The sequence below is a fragment of the Sinocyclocheilus grahami genome, unplaced genomic scaffold (genome assembly GCF_001515645.1).
Source record: "Sinocyclocheilus grahami isolate Dianchi unplaced genomic scaffold, SAMN03320097.WGS_v1.1 scaffold35.1, whole genome shotgun sequence".
In the NCBI taxonomy this organism is placed as follows: Eukaryota; Metazoa; Chordata; class Actinopteri; order Cypriniformes; family Cyprinidae; genus Sinocyclocheilus; species Sinocyclocheilus grahami.
In genome coordinates, this window is record NW_015505214.1 from 2,146,518 (window position 1) to 2,170,045 (window position 23,528).

The 23,528-nt window shown below is 35.6% G+C and overlaps 1 protein-coding gene across 1 annotated transcript in view; it reads right to left on the bottom strand.

Moving 5' to 3' along the window:
* LOC107581502 (ras-specific guanine nucleotide-releasing factor RalGPS1-like) overlaps positions 1-21,782 on the bottom strand; it is a 97,142-nt gene extending 75,360 nt beyond the window's left edge. Inside the window, exons 1-4 of the mRNA XM_016267080.1 lie at positions 21,653-21,782; positions 21,434-21,538; positions 18,141-18,191; positions 3,817-3,900 (exon numbers count right to left, since the gene is read on the bottom strand). Coding sequence (XP_016122566.1) covers positions 3,817-3,900; positions 18,141-18,191; positions 21,434-21,538; positions 21,653-21,712 — 300 coding nt within the window. The 5' untranslated portion in view covers positions 21,713-21,782. The remainder of the gene's footprint in view (positions 1-3,816; positions 3,901-18,140; positions 18,192-21,433; positions 21,539-21,652) is intronic.
* Between the last annotated feature and the right edge of the window lie 1,746 nt (positions 21,783-23,528).

The window sequence follows — 23,528 nt, forward strand, 5'->3', positions numbered from 1 at the left end:
TTTGGCTGCTATTTCTTTAAGAGCTGCCGCTGCTGAACGTGACGCAGATCTGACAGGTATTGTATTTTTTATCAACTCTCCTTACCTTTTCTGACCCACTTCGTCTCTACTAATGAGCTGACGAGTTGAATCGTGGTTGTTAGATGAGGGAGACATTGCTGGGCTGCTCCAGGACAGTTTGGAAGACCATTTCAGAGACATGTTCTTAAATGTGACTCATATCAAATATATTACATGCATGCACAGTTTTAAGGCAGCTTTATTCCACCTTTTTGGTAATTTCATGACTTACTGTAACTGACGACGACATTGCATGCACGTAGTTTATTTCGTGCTTTGATATGAAATGATAAAGTCTACAGCGGGTACTGGTGCCTTTGCGCTGCGAGCACAGTACCGTTTCTGTGCTCGTTTGACCCACACCTTGCGCTGAGGTGAAGCTGGAGTACATGTCTGAAACATCTCCTGTTTGATGTGGTCGTAAAGACATTCTGCAACTGAATAAATGCACTTCTTTTCAAGAGAAAAAGTGACAGAAGAAGCAGTTGCGAGTAGGGTGGCCAATCCTAGCTCCGCCCCTGCGTTTATGGTGTTAAATATTTTTAACACGTTAAACTGAAAAAATTAATCGGCTGCATTAACGCATTAATTTTGACAGCACTAATATAAACACATATAGTTCAATGACAGTTTATATAGTTAAGAGTTCAGTATGAATGATGAAACTAAACTAGTGACTTTCTTTAAGTAAGTCATTGAAATAGTCACTCAACCAATTTGGTCAAAAGCGCTGATTCAACATCAGGAACAAAACAAGACTTCCTGTAGGAGTGAGTCTTGAATCATTCAAATAGTTATAGTTCAGTTATAGTTTATATAGTTCAGTAACCTTAGGACATTACGTTCCAGTCTTTTTGGGATGTTTTGTTCTAGCCTTTCCAAGTATCATCCTTCAGAAAGTACATTTGTGTTGGCAGGCGAGTGCGTGTGGGTTCCTGAACAGCCGCTTTAGCCGTTTTCAGGATGTATATTGAGAGAAGTTTCCACAGAACACAAATTCCTCACGGATATTCTCATATTTATTACAGAGCGCTAGCCATATTATCAGGGGAGAAAGTCTGTGTCTGTGAGGGTGTGTTTAAGTCTTAAAGTGGAGAGGTGCAAAAACAACTTCTGCATTGCATATAAGCTTAATCAATAATCATTCCCTTCTGGTTACACACTGTCAGCTTCTGCCAATTATGAAGCAACGATTGCACACAGAAACTTATACACACTCCGAGGGGGCCACATATTTCTTCAAAGGCCAACTGGATCAAGTCAGTGTTTCCCAGCCCTAGTGGTGTGCATCCAACATCTTCGCACAGGCCTCAGCACAGTGATAAGCTTTTCAAACATTGCCATTACCTGCTCACAGTAGAGCCAAAATGTAAATGCAAGTTTAGTTTCCCACTTGTCTCACTCACCTGGAGTGACTGTGACATACAATCACAACGTGTTGTGTTAGCATAGAGTCCAAATTCTGTTAACAAGAACCTTGACAGCGACGTAATTTTCCAACTTAGCCAATCCAAGGCAATAAAGTCAAGAGAATTTGGCCAGAAACATACTCATTCGCAAACATGTTCAGCCAGTGCATTACAAGCATGCCAGCCCTTGGAAGCTGAGCTACTAGAGAGGCCTCCACCCCTCATGACCCGAACATTACCTGGATCAACACTTTTCTGCACTTTAATGCCCAATCCATAACACAAACCACTTGGAAACCTTATTTTCCGCTTTGTAGGATTTGAAGTTTTTATTTAAAACAAACCTACTCTCCAATACATGTGGCCACAGAAACAATAAACATGTTTCCTGTCGTAGTAAACTGGCTGACCACACACATGTTCAAGTATAATTCTGAATGGAAAAGTATATTTTAAAAAAGTAAATTAAAAAGCTACTGATTATAATGTTTAAAAATGTAATGTGCAAATAGTGTCTCCAGTTTAGCGTTTTTTTTTTTTTTTGAAAAGTATGTTTCAGAAACCACACTTTACTGCTCAAAAGTTTGGGGTAAAAAGAAATTAAATTTCTTATAAAAAAAAAGTTTTTCTTAAAAAGAGAATAAATAGATACTTTTATTCAGCAAAGATGCACTAAATTGATCAAAAGTGACTGCAATGTCTTTTACATTGTTACAAAAAACTATATATTAAAAAAAATCACAGTTTCTGCAAACATATCAAGCAGCACAGCTGTTTTTTGACAAGAAGATATGTTTCTTGAGCAGCAAATCAGCATATTAGAACGATTTCTGAAGGATCATGTGACACTGAAGATGAATGACTGCTGAAAATTCAGCTTTGCATCACAGAAATAAATTACATTTTAAAATATATTCAAGTAGAAAAGTAATTTTGACATAAAATTTCACATTCTCACAATTTTTACTATATATTTTTGATCAAATAAATGCAGCCTTGGTGAACATAACACTTAAAAAAAAGTTTTGTTTTGTTTTTTAATTTGAACTTTTATTTAGTTTTCTGAAGGATTTGAATCGCTCACATAGTACATGCATCATTTGGATTAAAACTAAATCGTAAATATAAAACAAACCAAAATTAAAGGGGCATTCACTATAAACAACATTTATTTTAAACATCAAGCATACACAACTTATTTAAAGTGAAAGTGAAACTAGCAGCCTGTGTGAAATGTGCTAGGCTACACTGTGCGCGTCTCTCTCATTCCACACAAATACAGCTTTAATGTGCTACTAAATTAAAGATGAAGTACCATAGACGAAAGAAATAAACAGTGCAAGTAACAAAAGCTTGTAGAATACATTGATTTTAATGAGCATAATTAAGTGTGAAATTAACTGAAGGAAATATCTATTTGCTAAATGAACTAAGCCAACTAACATTATACATACTCTTTTGGATTCTCTACCCAGTACTTTTTGATGGATTGGAATGGTAACAAAACATCCATTTGTGACCCTGGACCACAAAACCTTAAGTAGCACGGGTATATTTGTAGCTAAAAACACTTAAATAACTAAAAATACATTGTATGGGTCAAAATGATCCATGTTTCTTTTATGACAAAATCATTAGGATATGAAGTAAAGATCATGTTCCTTGAAGATATTTTGTCAATTTATTACCGTAAAAATATCAAAACTTAATTTTTGATTAGTAATATGCATTGCTAAGAACTTAATTTGGACAACTTTAAAGGCAATTTTCTCAGTATTTAGATTGTTTTGCACCCTCAGATTCCAGATTTTCAAATAGTTGTATCCCGGCCAAATATTGTCCTATCATAACATACATCAATGGAAAGCTTAAAAAATGTACCCTTTGGTACATGGTTTTGTGGTCCAGGGTCACATATAGTCTAAATTAATTAATTTATTTGACTTATATAAAATCCGTTTTTCCTAATATTTTTTAAATCCCTTCATTCTCAAAGAATTGCATGTTTCTTTAAATCTTTTTTATTACTATTTGTTCATATTTGTGTTGTTTTATAAGCTGCTGCCATTATAAAAGGTTATTAAACTATAACTATCTTCATGTTTATTTAATTTGCCAACAATGTGACCACCATGCCCCCTGCCAGTCCACTGACCCTTGCCAAAGTGCTTTAATCTTTAGTTGATTTTAATTAGTAATAATTCACTTACTCAGACAGACGCTTACAGCAATTGCGAATTCCAATTCTCCAGTTTTGTTTATTTCAACCTCCTCAGCTCCAAGTCTACAGTTAATCACTGTCTATATCCAATTAATGGGGCAACAACAAAAAGTGTCTGTGGTTTACCTGGTTAAAGCGTCGTGTGAAGGCCACAGCGTTGGGTGCTGAACTGTGTTTCTCCTTCTTGTTCCAGCCACAACTAGAGAGCTCCTGCAAAAATAACAAGAGAACAAAAATAGTCACGTAAAAAAAAAATCACGTTCCAGTTGGTTTGAGTTTGGAGAAACTGGACGGAAACAATCAAGTCAACCAAGCACAGCAGCAGACGCGAATGGTCGACAATGCCAAAAACAAATCAACACGGGACACCTGAAATAGGGCAAGCATCACTCATGACCAGTGACCCTAGAAAACATCATTAATGAGGCCTCTGACAACAGAAGTTTTAATCTGTCCCAGTCCGTCACGCTTTGTACACTTAATTTTGCATCCAAACAGAAGTCATCTCAGAATCACATGCCAATCGTCCGAAAATCGTGTTGATCCTCCGTCTCGCTCGCATGGTGTGACTGATTGACTGAACGAGAATGGAAAAGCTTTTAAAATAATATTTAACAATGTGTATTTGGCAACAACACCATTGAATAAACATCAATCTGACATGCTAAATCTCCAAAACACGAACATGAAAACTCAACTCCGCCTGTTCTGACATCTAAGAAACATCTAAGCATCAATACTAAAGCCGTCATGACAGTCTAATATAAGACATATCAGCCACGCTTGGAAATTCACATTTGGAAACTCCAGAACATAATTATGCAACCGTGCGTTGCATAATTACGCCAAGCGCTCAGGCATTTTCCAGTAGAGAATCAGTTTCAAACAAGCTGTTAGCACCATTAAAACACAAAAACAAACTCTGATATGCATTCAACCACACAGAGAGATTTAATTCCCGTCAGCTGTCAGTAACGGGAGAAGAGCTGCCTGATTCCATGATGGGACTTCGAGAACAATGAAATTAGCCATCAAACATATTCATCGCGATTGTCCATTGTGAACTTAAACCCGGCAGCAACACAACCGCAATCTCTCATGAGGTCACACTAGCAAACAGTGACTTAATGAGTCAGCAACCTGTGGAGGTAGCAGCTTAGCAACATACACAAACACAGATGTGAGTACACGAGCCAACACACACACAGAGCTAAGTAAGTGTGCTTTCTGCATTGTGTCTCCAGCACCAACGACCACCGAGATGTGCCAATGAAATCACTTCTGCTGAATCAATTTCTCCATGTGTAACAAATCTGAGCCCCCAGCATAGAGTTCAGAATCTGTGATGAGGAAAATCACCTACTGAGATATAATGAAACCAATCGCTACCCACTCTGAGAACAAAACGCAAGGTTAATGGCAGATTTCCGTTCTTCTTCTGTGATGTAATGCATTTCTGAGACTACAGTAGAAGTGAACTGAACAGTGACTTTATTCAATTTAACTGAATGTAATTGGTCCAGCTGGCCAGTTGTCAAGGTTATCATTGAGTTCTTCAAACAGAGACAGCACTACCACAGGCTAGTAGTAGTGCAGGTAATATCTGGGCTAGTAACCAAAAAGATGCAGGCTGGAAACCCCAAGTTTAGCCTTGTGATATCTTATAAAGGTCGATAAAAAACTATTGCGAAATGACGGCATTTCCATTAACCAATGTTGTGACTAAAATGTAATTTTTTCCTTGCGATAAGTCATGGCGACGGATGTTGGTAGGTTTACGTATATCGCAGACACTGCACTAGCTGTTATTTTTGATCAAAGGAGACGTAGGCGTGTATCTTTTTTTCTTGTTTTTTTTTACTCTTTGTACAGCAGTTATTGTTCATTCTAAATTATTTTTTTTATGTAGAATATGTGTTACATAAATACATGAAATGTAGAACATATAAAAAAGTGCTCGTGGCTCGTCTGCCAGTGGGTGCCCCCCCCCCACGCATAAAAGTGAAACTCCGCCTATGATTGTGCTGTTACTCCTTTCGAGCCGAAGTTCACAAAATTGGGTGTTATTTATGGGGAGTAGAATTATTTATTTATTTCAATGAATGTAATCGATTAGATATCATAATATTTAGGCTATAATATTATAAATCAGGTTGTTTTGTATTGCTGACGTAATATGTAAATGATATGCGTGCGGCCCGCGAGACTTGCACTTGGACCATAGTGCGGCCCGGTGGAAAAAAAGGTTGACAACCACTGCGTTAGAGGGTCAAATAAAGATGGAAGATATGTATTTTTAGCTGTTTCTTGAAGACGGCTAAGGACTCAACTGCTTGGATTGATTTGGGCAGGTCATTCCACCAGGAGGGAACAGTTAATGAAAAAGTCAGTGAGAGTGATTTTGTGCCTCGTCGCAGAATTTTTCTTTTTTTTGCAGATTTTCCAGACCATAAACTAGAAAAAAAAAAAGGGAAAGTGTGCTGATGTCAAATACTGCGTCTTATTCTGGCAGTGACAGATTGAATAATGCACAAAGCAATGAACCCAGGGAAACTCATGGAGGACAGCAGAAACAAGCGAAGGAAAAAGACACGGTTTGAGGGGAAAAATTATCTGTGATTCTCCGTTTCATAGATTTCAAGCCTTCAAACAAAAACAGGAGGAAGTCAGTTCTGTTCACAGGGAGCAGTGGGAAGTCAATGGAAAAGGGATCATAGCTGGGTTTTATGTTCCCTTTCTTCCACTTTCTTTTATGTCTCCTGAAAAGGCTTGTGCCGTTTCTAAAATGCAACATAATTTTAAGATGTAACGAGCACTGATGTATCTATGTGAGTGCAGATGCACAGACGTCCACTAAAACTACCAGAACAACTCGTCATGTCTTGAAAAGACAAAACCAATTGGCAACTTTATAGCTTATATTCAAACTTTTTTTATTATTTATTTAAACAATAAAACAGGCTGTTCTTATACTATTCCGGGAGGTATTCATGGAAATAGATTAGCCAGCTGGGAATCAGGCATAAGATAATGGGAGATGAGCAGTAATGGAAGAGCACTTGGCAAGGGTAGGGCTGGACAATATGGCCAAAATTGATATCACGATATATTTCTTAATTCCGGTCGATACGATATAATTCCGATATCGATATGAACACTATTTATCTGAAATAGAAATCTTTTGTAATATTATAAATGCCTTTATCATCACTTTTGATAAATTTTAAGCATCCTTACTAAATAAAAGTATTAATTTCTATAATTTCTTTCCCAAAAAAATTATACTGAATGGAATAGTGTATAATGTTACAAAAGCTTTTTATTTCAGATAAATGCTGATCTTTGGATCTTTCTATTCATCAAAGAATCCTGAAAAAAATTTTACTCAACTGTTTTAAATATTGATAATCAGCAAATCAGCATATTATAATGATTTCTGAAGGATCATGTGACACAAGACTGGAGTAATGATGCTGAAAATTTAGCTATGTATGATCACAGGAATAAATTACATGTTAAAATCTATTCAAATAGAAAGCAATTTTAAATAGTAAAAATATTTCAACATTTTACTGTTTTTGCTGTACTTTGGATCAAATAAATGCAGCCTTGGTGAGCAGAAGAGAATTCTTTAAAAATAAAAAACACCATTACAAATCTTACTGTTCAAAACCTTTTGACTGGTAGTGTAGGCTGATTATTCTTATAGATTGAAACAAATGTGCTTCAGCCATAAATAAGGGTATGAAAAGTGCTCCGAGTCGCTACAGTAAACAAAAAAATTGAACAACAACAAAAACTGGAAATGTTGCTGAGACGGGCTTATTTAAAATGAAAACTCATTCGGCATGGAAATAGACATCTCTAGCCAGTACTATATGGACTATAAAAATATAAGTAGATTTAATACTAATGCTCACGGAATGGGTGGACAGTAACAGAGATTTTCCATCATGGCATTTAATGTCATCATTGTGGCAAAATCTAACCATCATTGAAAATTTGGTGGGTTTTCACACTTTTTCAGGGGTCTAGAAATGGTTTATTAGAATTTGTGAGTGCTCCAAACAAACCCAAACTAATCTAAAGCAAAGTGAACTCAAAATAGACCATCTTGATTGTCCCGAGAGGTTCTCAGGTGATAATATGCAATAAAGTCCATTTGTGTTCACCAGAAAGAAAGAAAAAAAACTAACAGCATGCAGGTTTGGGAAGACATCAAGACAAATAAATAATGACAGCATTTACTGTGGAGTGAACAACTTCTTTCAATTAGTTAACTGATATCACAAATCCTACAAGCTCAAGCCAGATAACCAAGAACATACTTTTGGACATCTAGAAAAACAAGCAATTTCTGCATGTGTGTTTGAAACAGATCCTCACCTGAAGATTATAAATCTAAAATAGAACACTTTTCCTAGAAACTGAGTCCCAGTGATTCTCTCTCTCTGCTCCGAGAGGTTTTCCCTTGTAAAAACAGCACAAGAGGGAAAGTGAACATGCCATATGTACCGTCCATTAATCTGAACAGCTCTACGGCATATGGATCACACGGCATCCCACCAAGCAAATGCTACTATACAAATGGCACGAATGTGTTCAGAATGAGGGAAAATGGTGGACTTGACTGGGGAAAAGATCTTGGGTCCCAACTCTCTGTTGCGAAATAGAGACGCACAATAGAGGAGAATTAACTGAATGGTTGCACCACTTTTGCACGCTAGATTTTTGTGCAAATATGCTGTGTCCTACTCACTAACCACCCGCAACAGTGTTTAACCAGGAGTAGGGTTGGGAATCGAAAATCCATTCCGATTCCAGAATCGGATCCTTAAGGTCAGGAATCGGATACTTGTTGTCAAAATAAAATTTTGATTCCGCCTTTCGATTCCTATGCGCTTTTCTTTTCTTCATCTGTGAGGACCAGACTTAGCGATCTGCCAGGACCTTGCTCGCTAATCTAAGCGCTCCAAAGATTGGCTACATTTGCGATCAGAAGCCAAAAAAAGGGAAGTATAATATCTGTGATAGCTAAACATGTTGCAAGAGAGGTGTCACCACCAACCTGACAAAGCACTTTAATTTAATAGATCGTTAAAGATCATGAACACGATTCAAACACCAACGTAGGGATGCAAATCTATATCCAAATTTTTATATACTTTGAGAGTCTGATTACAAAAAAGTTCTCCTCATTAAAAACCACATCCCAAACACTTCAACATAAGCAGCCTAATTTGAACGGTGTAAGTTTTAAAAATAATTGTACTCTCCCATTACCAAATTTAGTCATAAAAAAGTCTTACAAATAAATAAAATGATGCATAAATAATGCAAACAAGTCACTGGACATCATTACACGTGTAAAGAATCAAAATGAATGCACCATAGATCAATAAAACGGAATAGCCTCTGCACGGACAATAATTAAATGATTTTAATTACTAAACCATATTGCTGATGAAAATAATAATAGAAAAATACAAGTGGCTGTTATTATTAATAATGTATCAATGATTTTGAAAAAGTAACAAATTAATACCACTGTTTTAAATAGCAGCCGTTTGAGCTGCGCGTGCTGAAGCTGAAGAGCTGAATGAACATGGTAAACTGAAGCGTTTTGCTGGCAGCTTATTTAACTCAAGGAAATGCATCCTGAGATTAATATTAATACAACATAAACATAATATTACAACTTATATATGTACAAAATGACGCAGTTATTGCATGCTATAGTCAGAATGTGTGATCCTGTTGTGGATGCGCTCTTCCCATATCAACGCGCTGAAACACGGCAACTAAACCCAAAGAATTCCCAACGTTTTATTATAATAATGTTCTCATTAGAATGTTATATACACGACATTCCCAATCATAGTTATTAATGTTGTGCACTGCTGTTTGAGCTGCGTGTGCTGAGCTAAAGATGATCACCGGTAAACTGAAGCGCTCTTTTAACTTAACCAAACGCATTCTATATGAGATAAATCAGATATACATCAAATAAACACAATATTACAACGTACAATTGCACAAAAGGCTGCAAACGAACAGCGCGCATCTGAAGTGTCTCTGAAGGAAATAATGCATTATTTATCGGCTTTAAGATATCGGCCAAATTTTCTTATCGGGCCGATACCGATAACAGAAAAAATGAGCATTTATCGGCCGATACCGATATGGTGGCCGATATATCGTGCATCCCTACGTGATTCTATTCCTAAATTACAATGATTCGTCTCTTTCATTCCTCAATCTTTGGCGTGTGCGATCAATGTTGTGATCACGTGGTTTGTCCGTGCAGAGTACGATCACACCAGTGTGATTTGAACATTTAAATTTGCGTTCTCACTGCCGCTGACCTAAAGAGAGCAGCTGCCTGTCATGAATGAAACAGCTTTACAGTCTTTTCAGCCACACAGTATCATTATTTCTGTTAGAAACATTCAAATCACAGAAGTGCTGGGATAAAAGTTTATAGTTCAGATATAAACTGTGTGTACGATGTGTATGGTAGCAATTAAAACAGAGTAAATCACCTTTTGAAAGTAATTTCACACTTCAAATGAAGATTTATCGATTGCATTGTTACGCCAGTAGGTGGCGAAAAGGGGCTGTTAAAATGTATTTGTCTTTGAATCATACAAGAGATTCGTTCAAGAATGCTGATTCATCCAGTAATGAAACAAGTACATCTTGAGTGAGTCATTAAATCATTAATTCATAAGTTACATGTGATTTTGTTTAGTTGTCTAATGTTTTTTCTTCAGAATCATGAGAGAACCACAACTTCCATTGGGGGAAAAAAGAAGAAACATTTTTTTATCCAGAATCATGCAGTTCTATTTTGCACACAAACAGCTCTTAAAGAGTCCAGTTTTTATGTAGCCTGTTGATTTTTGTTCATGGTATTCAGCTCCAATAAATGGTTTGCAAAAAAGAGAATAATTGATATCATTATTTAATCACATTGGAATCGAAACTGGGAATCGAAAAGAATCGGAATCGATAAAATTCAAACGATACCCAACCCTGGTCTAAACGTTCTGATATACCACTTATACATCATATAGTACTTAAATTAAAGAAATAGTTCACCTCTCAGGCCATCCAAGATGCAGTTTAGTTTCTTCATCGAAACAGGTTTGGAGAAATGTAGCACGGCATCTCTTGCTCACCAATGGATCCCCTGAATGGGTGCCGTCAGAATGAGAGTCCAAACAGCTGATAAAAACATCACAATAATCCACACCACTCCAGTCTATCAGTTGTGAACGTCTTGTGAAGTGAAAATCTATATGTTTGTAAGAAACGTATTTGTAATTAAGATGTTTCTAATGTCAAACAGTCTCTTATGGCCAAAATAGCAGTCCATAATCCATAATAATGCTTCTTCCAGTGGAAAAAGTCCATCCCTTTTGTCCTCTCACATCAAAATCCACCAACATATATATATGTGTATATATATATATATATATACACACATATATATATATATATATTTTTTTTTGGACTGTTTTTGCTTGTAAACGGTGCTTGATCTGTGCATATTTCTCTCCTAATTCAGACGAGACACTGGAGAAAGCAATATTATGGATAGAGGACTCATATTTTAGCCAGAATCAACAGTTCTAAGTAAAAATAAAATAAAATAAAACCTCTTGATTGATTTGTTTCTCACAAACACGCAGATTTTCACTTCACAAGATATTAATTGCTGGACTGGAGTGGTTTGGATTACTTGTGGATTATTGTGATGTTTTTATCAGCTGTTTGGACTTTCATTCTGACGGCACCCATTCACTGCAGAGGATCTATTGGTAAGCAAGTGATGGAATGCTGAATTTCTCCAGATCTGTTACGATGAAGAAACAAGCTCATCTACATCTCGAATGTACATTTTCAGTTCATTTTCCAGGCAAATTAAGCTTATTATAAAAAAAATAATAATCTAAAAGTACTGAATATAAACTGGTAATTCATTTCCAAAAAATAAACAGAAAGGGAAAAAAATGTCTTGTATGTATATGAAAACGTGTATTATATAACAGACAAGGATCCATTTCTTTTTAATGTGAAAACCTTATGGTTTTCAGGATTGCTGGGCCCTTGACCATGTTTTTTGCATTTCCTGTATAGCAGAGCATGAAGACAGAGTGCAGGTTTTAAGATAATCTCTCATGTTATGTATCACATCCATGTGTCGGGCAGACTGCCATGTGATCTGTGCAGCTAGTTTGTAACTGGCTCACGTGTATCTGCAGTGGTCTTTTCCGAGACCCTACCAGCATTCTTCACGATAGTACGTATGCAACATGTGGCTCCGTCCCAGCCCAAACCGGCCAGACTGAACGATAATGAGCGTCATAGTCATGAAGGCCAGAGAAACCCACTGGTTCCTCTGCTAATGCTTACAGATGCATGTATACAGTGCAACTAACAGGGACAGTTTTACAGTTGCACATACATGTGCACCATTCATGTGGCTCTGTGCAACCAAATTGACTAAAGATGCTGATCTATTATCCTTCAAAGCCAATGAAAGCGTCTCCTGAGGCAATACTGCAAAAGGAAACCACAGGTTATCAAAGACTAATCTAAAATCAGCATCTCTACCACATGAAAGTTAAAGCGATAGATCATTCAAAAACAAAAGTTCTATCATCGGTTCCTCACCCTCATGTCATTCAAAATGCATATGACTTTATTTCAGTGGAACACAAAAACGGCAAGTTGTCAAAGCTGCTATTTTTCATAGAATAAAGGTGATATAAAAATGACAAAAACCTCCATAAAAGCATATACTGCAGCATTATCAATATCAAAACCAGGCTCTACGTGCCTTCATTCATTCAAATTTTAATTAGGAATTCTGATAAACATTTTTGTGCTATGGCTGATAACCAGATATTAGAAAGTCGAAGGATTTTTTTTATATATATATATATATATATATTTTATATATATTACCCACTCTTTTAGTCAATTCCAGCCTGTTCCTCAGCAGTGTTGTTATTATTAACTAAACTAAAATTAAAACTTGTTTTCAGTAACTTAAATAAATCTAAAATTAAACAAATATTAAATGAAAAACAAAATCAAATTAGAAATATTGGCTTAACTATTAAAGACTACAAAATATTGGCAAGTACTAACAAATAAAAATAACTAATGCACACAATATTTCTTACATTTCTTAACTTAAACTGAAATAAAAAAAATATATATATACAATACATTAATAAATGTTAGATAATGTATATAAAATATAAAAATCAGAGTATGCATACATAATAAAAAATAACACAGTTACTCACAAAGCTAAAGCAAGCATGGTTTCAGAATATGTGCAATATAGCACATTAGTCATGTACCACTTTAATAATATTTTTGTTGTGCCTATTTAGGTCACTATGCTTTTATTCTATGGAAAAGAGCAGCCTGTGCATTCTGCAAAATACCGACTTTTCGGTTTCACAGAAGAAAAACAAACTGGTTTCGAACAACAAGTTTGGGTAAACTATTTTTAAAAATCTTATTATTTTTCTTCTTTTTGTACTTCTCATTTTTGCACACAGACGGCGAGGTGGCCAAGTGACCTTCAGATTGAAGATGTCACTGAATAACAAAGAACCACTTCTGCTTCTTTATCGCTCGCTCTCTCACACACATTTCACTTTAGTTCAGCAGAGCACAAATCATCGAAATCTCTCCTGCTTCCAGAGCCTCAAAAACAATTAACCTCCCCTGCAAAGAAACACACACACACACACACACACTCAGAGTCACAAAAACACACACAGACAATAGAAAACTCAATGAACTGCTGTCGACCCAGGCACAAAAAAACCCCCAAAACATCAGGCTTCTGTTACGATGTGTTTAACAACCTCTACTGAAACACGAGCTGCTTTAATAGAGTAACTTCATCAAAAAATCTTTAGCAACATCTGCAGAGTTGATAAAAACCGCCATTAATTAATGCAAACCAATAATAACAGGCAGGACTGCCAGTTCACTGATATCACTGCATTATTCCACTCAAATCAAACAAACCTCTCCATTCCACCCAGGGCATTGTGGGTCAGAGCGTGCTTATAAGCGCCTGTAAAAAAGGCTAATGGGATGGTACAGAGAACAGACCGGCGATGTTTGCATGCATGTAGGTTGGAAAAAGTTACGTAATTTTACACATCACTCTAAAAGACATTTCATGAAGTTTTAGTGTTTTAATGCATGTACAAAAGCCTCTGGTCTGCATTACAGCCGTGAGCTCATATTGCTGCCATACAGGATCACACTGCATATGGATGGGTCTGCTGCACACTTAATCTGAACCTTATTAGTGTGAACAATCTTGCAGAAACACACTTTTGACTACAGGCATAAAGTCTGGTCAACCTTGCAGCATTTCGCAAAAAGAACTTAGGAAAGGACTGTCTAACAGAAAAATAAAGTTACCAATTAAAGTTCACTTTTTCTGTGATTTTTTAGAGGGAAGGAAAAGTGTGATTTAGATATAACAATGAAAGCAAAATAAATATATAAATAAATGAATAAATCAGTAAATGAATGAATGAATAGGGTTGGGTATCGATTGGGTTTTTTACGATACCGGTGCCAAATCGATACTTTTAAAACCGTACCGGTGCCTAAACCGATACTTTAACATTAAAACGATCAAAATGGAATATTATTTAACATTACTGCTAGTTAGCAAACGTTACTTAATTTAAATAATTGCATAGTTAATGCAAGCCAATTCCATGTCATTTGAAACACTCACTGACATAATATAGCGAGTTTGGAGCAATAGCATGGTATTAATCTTATGAATTTTCACATTTTGATGCTATGCCAGAATTAAGGCCCGTTCACACCAAGCACGATAACTATAAAGATAACAATAAAGATATAGTTCGAAAAATCGTTCTCAATATTAAAGAATAGCATAGCTCACACCAGAACTATAACGATAACGATACAGAGGAACGATATCGTTGTGATCACTTTCAAAACGATTTTTCTCCAGCTGATGAACGATAAAACACTGACAGCCAATTAGAATCCATCTTGCTGTAACTAGCTCAAGAATTTAAAGCGGCAGACGCATGTGCGCTTAGAATAAACAGATGATATCATTCGCTGGTGTGGACGCTAATATCGTTATCTTTATAGTTATTGTTCTTGGTGTGAACGGGGCTTTAGGTTATATAAATAACGATATATCAGTAATGAGAGGACTATATATATATATATATAAATATATATAGTTACCCTTTTTTGGTCATACCACAAAACACACAAAGCCTCAATATAAAAGAATTACTATAAAACGGAGTATCATTTTCTTGCTATTTGGTGCCTCAAATAAAACTTTTGAATATCTTTTAACTAAATCTAACAATCACCAGAACAACAAAATATTTTTTTGTCAAAATAAGAATACATCTACACTCTTTTGTCCTAGCACTAACACACAAACTTTACAATGTGTAATATCAGAAACAACAGTGTGTGATAAAGCAGTAGCCTGACATTCACATTCACATTACGTCACCCTCTGCCTTTTACTCTCATGTTACACAACGACGCAAATGGATGAGCTGCCAGATTCAGAGAAAGCGCAAATAATCCTTCAACAAATCACTTCCACAGAATACTAAAACGGCCAGATACACACAAAACGAGAAAGCCAGATCAGATCCAGAAAATCTAGAAAGAACCATCATCTATACACATTATTTGTCGACTGATATGCATGTTGGCTAAACCGCCTCGCTAAATCAATCCCAGACATTTAAAAAATCAGAGGTTAGCTCAGTATCGTCTTCCAGAGAACCAGACCTCGTCTTTCCAAAGAGGCGACCTGCAATTTCACCCTCTCCTCTCCAAGCAAGCATTCAAAAAATCTGCTGCCAAGACCATCAAAGCCAAACAATGCCGCTGCATAATCAATCAAACCGCTCAACGACAGAAAACAGTAGGCCTAATTACACAAATTACTGTAATTACCATAAATAATGACAAAAAAATGCACGCCAGCCACAGTAATTTCCCACAAACGCATTAAACAAATCATATAACATTTAGTTCCCCTCAGTCGTCATGATTGTGTCTCTTACAGTCAGAAAAAAAGCCCCAAACGCTACATTAGTATTCAATGTGTGGTAGCCTCATCAAATGCTTTATAAATCACAGTCTGTGTGGCTGAAAGCCCAACCTTACAGACGGTGGATAAAACATGCCTGCGCTAATAAATCGTTCAAAGAGCAGAGAGAGAGGGAGGACGACATAGAGGGCAGTGAATGGAGACCAAGGCCCAGATGTCAATAAGGAAAATAACCACAGATATGTATTTGGTACTTCATATAGCTGTGGGTTTCTTCTACAGACGTAGAAGGTTCGGTTGCCAAGTCTTTTGTAGATATTTATCACAGTTTTTTCCCCATCCATGTGCCATCACGTGTAATATTCTTCACATTTAAAGGGACAGTTCACCTAAAAAAATCTGTCATTATTTACGCACCCTCATATTGTTCCAAACCTGTATGAATTGCTTTCTTTAGCAGAACACCAAGGAAGATATTTTGTCGAATGTTGAGAATCAAAACATTTTGGTCCCCTTTATTTTAAATTGTGGACAAAACAAAATAAAACAAAATGAAAAACACGTAACAAAACGAATAGTAAAACAAAAGCACAGCAAAGCAAAACACACAGACACACACACACACAAACAAAACAAAAAACACTGAGACATTTTTTTCCAGAGTATCTTCTTTAATGTTCCACAAAAGAAAAAAGTCCTACAGGTTTGAGAAATGATGCCCATTTTAATTTTGGGGTGAATTATTCATTTATCGACTAAGGCAAACATATTTGATACAAAATTATTATGAATTTTTGTTTTTGTGGCAGATGCCATTTTATTGAGTGAAGGAGGCTGACTCATCTTGAGTATAATGCTACTAGCGCAATAATGCTTCTGCCGTAATGAAATGTGCTCTTTGTCGCAAATATTTAAATAATAAAAAAACCAGCTAAATAATCCCTCTGTCAAGAAAAAAATATATATCCCAGTGTAATATTTTATCTGGTGTGGGTGTTTTAAAGTCTACACTCAGTCCAATGGAAGCAGTGGATGAAGAACAGAAACATTTCACTGTGCTTTTACTGTCCTCTGCTGTGAAACTCTGGAACTGTTACAGCGGTGGCTAAGCCAGGTCCAAAAATCACCAGCTATTTTATTGTTAGTGGCTGGTTTTATTGAACTTGTCCAAATTTAACACACTGTGTATGGCTGACAGTGAGAGTATGACACTTCAGTCACCGACAGCCCTGTGAGTCAGTCACACAGTAATCTCACATAACAATGGCTTTCAGCCATTTCAGCTAGTTTAACCAAGGAAATATTTGCACATGCAAACGAATTTGGTACGGGACCCTTACTTCAGAAAACCCAGACAAAACAAACATTCTGAAAGCACTAAATGAGAGAGAAAAAAATGCCTCTGGCATGTAAATAAAAAGTTACTCACCAGTTGGCTGCTAACTGTATTAGTAACAGCAACATTATGTTTTAAGCAGTCTGACCTCACCTGAAGTGAAGTGAGTGATTCAAATCATGAACATAACCAGCTACAAAAAAAATAAAAATTGCAACTTGCACATCTTCTATCTTCCAACAACTTTCCCTGAGTGGACAACTTTACCATCAGAGGTGTATTTATTTTATTTATTTCCTGATGTTTGAAATGGACACTGTGACCAACTTTTCTTCTATATCAGAGTGAGAAAGTCTATTGAACGAGAGAAATATGTGACCCTGGACCACAAAACCATAAGGATAAGGATAGGACAATATTTGGTTGAGATACAACTATTTGAAAATCTGGAATCTGAGGGTGCAAAAAAATCGAAATATTGAGAAAATCGCCTTTAAAGTTGTCCAAATGAAGTTCTTAGCAATGCATATTACGAATCAAAAATTAAGTTTTAATATATTTACAGTAGGAAATTTACAACATATCTTCATGGTACATGATCTTTACTTAATATCCTAATGATTTTTGGCATAAAAGAAAAATCAATAATTTTGACCCATACAATGTATTTTTGGCTATTGCTACAAATATACCCCAGCGACTTAAGACCGGTTTTGTGCTCCAGGGTCACAAATATGTATGTATATGTGTGTGTGTGTGTGTGTATATATACATACATACACACACAAATATACATATACATGTATATATAGACACACACATACTGTATATATATAATTTTTAATTTTTAAATAAAAACAAAGCACATTTAGATCATTTAATGGTCTAAAAAAAATTTACATTTTCTTTATTTACCAGCAACTGGAAGGAGTGGTAAAATGTAACATTTGGATGCTGTACATAAGTTAGCACACACTATAATATGAACAATGGACTTACCTCAGGTTGGATGGCTTTGAACACTGGAGCATCCATGAGAGTGATCTGACCCTGCAGGGCAACACAGATGACATCAGCACACAAAATATAACATTATAAATGTCACATATGAAGGAAGACACTGTTGACACTAGACGTGACGTAGATGCTACCTTTGAGATGTTGTAAAATAAGCATTTATTACAGGAGAGTTTCTGTATTTATGGGCTTATTTGAAACCAGACTCGACTTCACGATCCATCCTAACATGAGTGTGTGTGAATGGTCTACACGCTGTCTAACAGACACATGAATAATAAATCATCTTTTGTCCACTGCTCAGTTGCCATTCACAAGACATTTTCCACACATGCATGAATGTTGCGTGTGTGTGCGCATAAATAAAACACACTTCAGCACAGGCTTGAGACTGCGATTGGGATGATGTACTGTATATAGGTTAATAGATTGGGCCATAAATAAATAAAGCACAGAAAGAAACTCTGTACCCCAGATAAAGACACTTTCAGGCAGACGTGTACAGAATCAGGTCAGCGCATTTACATCAGGGTAGAAACACAGAGAGCGTCCTCTGGTGACACTATCAGATATGTCACACGTATTTATTACACTGCTTCCACTGGTAATAGAAGCTTTGCTTGGTTTTGGGCATCTGACTAGAATTTACAATCTAGTTTTGCCCTTCGTAGCAGCTCAGGTGTTTCATTATTATAAAGATGAAGGAAACTGACGGTAAAAAAAAAAAAAAAAAAAATTTAATAAAATAAAACACTTACTGATTAACTTAACTTTTATTTGATAAATCAACTTTAATGATCAACCTTGATTTGATATTGAGAAAGTTGAGTTTTTATTCATTAGAAGAGTGAAAATTTAACCGTAACACAGCTTTCTGTGACTCATTGGTTTCACAAGATGGATTGTGCTGCTCTATTAATTCTGTAAATGTTCTCCTCTAAGAAAATAAATGTGTGTAACTTTTTCCAGGCAGCTCTTGTGTTATATCATCCCCTCAAATCAAATCAAATCAAAATCAAACTGAATCAAGAAACTGCAAGCCAGAGTTGAATCAAATCAGTGAGATAAACCGCCCTTATTTAGTCATTTGATTTGTATTAAATAATCAGTAGTGTGTGAACTACGCCTTCTCATGTGAAGAGATTAGCCGGTCATAACAGATCATTTACATAAAGTCTAAAAGGTACAGTAGCAAAAACAGCCTGTTTGATTTCATTCTGAGGATCATAAAGAAAGTAGTAAATGATCATGAAAAACTCATTATGAGTGTTTGTGGTGCAAAAAACTTCAGTAACATTATAAGTGGACTACAAGGAGAAATTCAATGCTAAAATCAAGTCAGTTCTCCAGCTGCGAGTGATTCATCACAGATTGCTGCTTGGTTAAAGCAAGTATGAGTCAACAAGCGGCTGTGTATCTTTTCCTCAAGTTCAGAAGAGAGTTCAGCTGGGAGTTTCATTTGAAAGCGAGTCCTTGTATCACCGGAGAGAGGAGAGCTTGATGGCCTTGCTCGGATTCTGGTGTTTAATTTAAACTCTAGAGAGCATCGCTGCCTGCACAACTGTCTGCCAAACGATCATTAATTATTACTGAAACTGTACTGAAGTATTTACTACTCTCTCTCTCTCTCTCTCTCTCTCTGTGTGTGTGTGTGTGTGCTCAAATCTCTTTCTGTTTTCCATGTGTTTTTCTTAAGTTTATACCTGGTAGCAGTGCCATTGCTACAAATCACAAGAGATTTGTGTGGGTGGTTGCCCTCCTTCATGTCTTTTGAGTATGTTATATCATAGAGGACTTATTGGGCCCCTTCATTATAGTGTCGGTGATGGATTAAGTAATTGGATCAAAAAACATATTTATGTACATACAGTGGGTACGGAAAGTATTCAGACCCCCTTAAATTTTTCACTCTTTGTTATATTGCAGCCATTTGCTAAAATCATTTAAGTTAATTTTTGTCCTCATTAATGTACACACAGCACCCCATATTGACAGAAAAACACAGTGTTGTTGACATTTTTGCAGATTTATTAAAAAAGAAAAACTGAAATATCACATGGTCCTAAGTATTCAGACCCTTTGCTGTGACACTCATATATTTAACTCAGGTGCTGTCCATTTCTTCTGAGCATCCTTGAGATGGTTCTACACCTTCATTTGAGTCCAGCTGTGTTTGATTATACTGATTGGACTTGATCAATGCCTTGGCAGAGGGAGTCAATGGGCTGTAGTCATTTGGAGATAAGGTTAGGTAAATCTGGGTATCATCTGCATAGCTGTGATAGGCGACAGGACAACTTGAGGATGTTAAATGAATAATTCACCAACAAATGAAAATTATGTCATTATTTACTTTCCATCATACCATTTCAAAACTTTCTGTTTGTTTGTTTTTTGAACATTTTAATTTTTGAGCTAAATTTCATGTGAGCACTGAGGGACAAAAAAAATCAGTTGTTTTCCCCATTCAGTATAACAATAATAATAACAACAACAACAACTAATAATAATAATAATAATAATAATAATTATTATTATTATATTGCTATAATATTGTACTGTAAAATAAAAACAAGTATGTATCAATACTACTACTACTACTAATAATAATAATAATAAAAGTATACTAAAAGTAATTAAAATAATTGATATTATTATTACTACAAATATTTTATTATTATTTAAATTATAACATTTAAAAAAAAATAAAGAAATATTACTTTGGCAATAATATCACTGTACCATAAAATTAAATAATAATAATAATAGTAGTAGTAGTAGTAGTAGTAATAATAATAATAATAATAGTAGTAGTAATAATAATAATAATAATAACAATAATAAATAGTTTTATTTTTAATCATCATTATTATTATTATTATTATTATTATATACTATTTTACAGTATAATAGTATTATTGCAATAGTAATATTTTCCTTTATAATAATAATAATAATTATTATTATTATTATATTGCTATTGCAATAATACTGTACTATAAAAATAAAAATAAAAATTATTTAGCAATACTACTACTAATAATAATACTAAAAGTCTACTAAAAGTAATAAAACATTATTATTAACAATATTTTATTATTTAAATTATAACACTTATAAAAACAAAGTTATATTACTTTGGCAATAATATCACTGTACTATAAAATAAAAGCATTTATTAATAATAATAATACAATATTATTATTATTGTTATTATTATATACTCTTTTACAGTGTAACAGTATTATCGCAATAGTACTATTTTTCTGACTTACTGCATATTCCTCCGGCGTGACCTTCAGCACGTCGAACACCACAGCATCAAAACTCTTGAGCTCTGAGGGGCCCTTCTCACTGAGGGACTCAGAACTGCTGCTCCTCTGGAGGAAACAGTGAGAGGATTGGGGGAAGAGAGATGATGAAACACATACAAATGAGTGAAAGGAGGTTTTTGTCATCTGAAGCAGGCAAACAGCATTTGTGCGTTCGCTGACCTCTGAGGCCGGGGTCGTGAAGGTGGAGACGCTGGGCTGGCCATTGGGGACGTCCATCATTAACAAACCATCAGACTCTACAGCAAGAGCTCACTCACCATCGTCATCCTCATCAGATCGCCTGTATGGCCCCCTGCACACACAAACACACACACACACACACATTACAGATAAGTTGTGGATTTTGGCTTTGGCGATTCCTAAATGCACAAATCTAGTGTTTTCTAAATGAGCGCAAGCTGCTCAGATCCACAGGCTCCATAAACCTACCCAAAACTATAATACTCCCACTTCAGTGCTTGGATAAGATTGTGTTAAAATAGAGTTTTTCATTATTGCCAAACACAATGTTTCTCATTTATGCCAGACAGGTTCACTTTAGCCTCTGCTCTCATTCATCAGCAGCATATTCATCCAACAGTTGTTTTTTTTCATATTCACGCAACAGTTGAGAGTGAGACAGACAGAAATATTCTTCTGGAAAATGCTCTTTTTCTTCTTGAATTATCTCCATATTATATCAGATTATTTCCAACAGGATTCAGGTTTTTCACAAGAAATCAGTTCCAATTACATACAAAAAAAATAAAAAAAATAATATATATATATATAATATACATACACACACAGCATAAATGAGTACACCCCTCTGAAACTTAACAAATTCAGCAATTACTCTTTGCTTAGAAGACATGTTATGGTTTTTTAGAGATATAATATTCCAGCAAGTCTGCTTGATCAGTTACCAAAGAAGAATGTTAAAATTAAATTATTCAAGAAAATACAATTTTCTTATCAAAGTGATGAAATGTTGTGTTGCAAAAATTAGTACACCCTCCTGAAAGTAAAAAAAATAAAAAAATAAAAATAAAATTCCAAACAAAATCTGGTGTAAGGTTAAGGCAAGTATTGATCAACAGGTAAGTATGTTGAACCAAAACTGTTGGCAAGTAATTTCTTGATAATTAAGTGTTATATGGCCCACTGAATCATACTCGGACTTAATGCTGACAACAACGAAACCACTTGAGAGAGAACTGTCAGGAGATTTATTTCTTAGCATAAAAGAGGACAATGGTACGAGAGGAATACCAAATTATTGTTTTAAGTGTGAAAATATGGCCAAAGTAACAGAAATTCAAAAACAATGGACTTGTGAAAAGGCCCATGAAATAATCAGGTCTTCACTTTAAGCTTTCATTTAGTGCTGAGTGAGTGTTTGCTTGAAAAAGAGCAGGAGAAACAATGTGAAAGTGTCTCAGAGCCGGCAAAAGCTGTGAAAAGAGTGACACTTTATCTCACAGAGTATGACGCAGCCTGCAGAAGTGACATGCATGGTTGTTTATCCACACCAGAACTACCGACTGTAGCCAAAGCACAAACTCATTTAGCTTTTTCCAAGACCCATATTTACAAAATATAGACATAAACCTGAAACTGAAGATGCTACCCTCTTCTCATTCCCTGCATTGTTGGGCATTTTTTTAACATTACAATGAAGATATTCATTCTCCTGAGGTGGAGATCCTTCAGTGGACATGTATTTCACTCAACCTTAACACTCTTGAGCTGCTGTGAGAGATTCTGTAGAGATGAGCAACACTCTCCATTAAAGACCAGGGCATTTAAGGAGGTCGTCCTCCAGGAGTTAAACAGCACAGATGTGAAAATTTGTCATGAACTTGTACACTCAGTGCCAAGAAGTGTCAGAGCAGTGTACTTAGAGTTATGGAGGACATATTAAAGTTCTAGAATATTACAATTGGTTGAATTAAATCTAGGTTGTACTCAATTCTGCAATCCTTAAACAGAAATTGTCTGAGTTTCTTATTTTACAGATATTAAATGGCATGTATTTCTCCGTTTTTATTAAGAA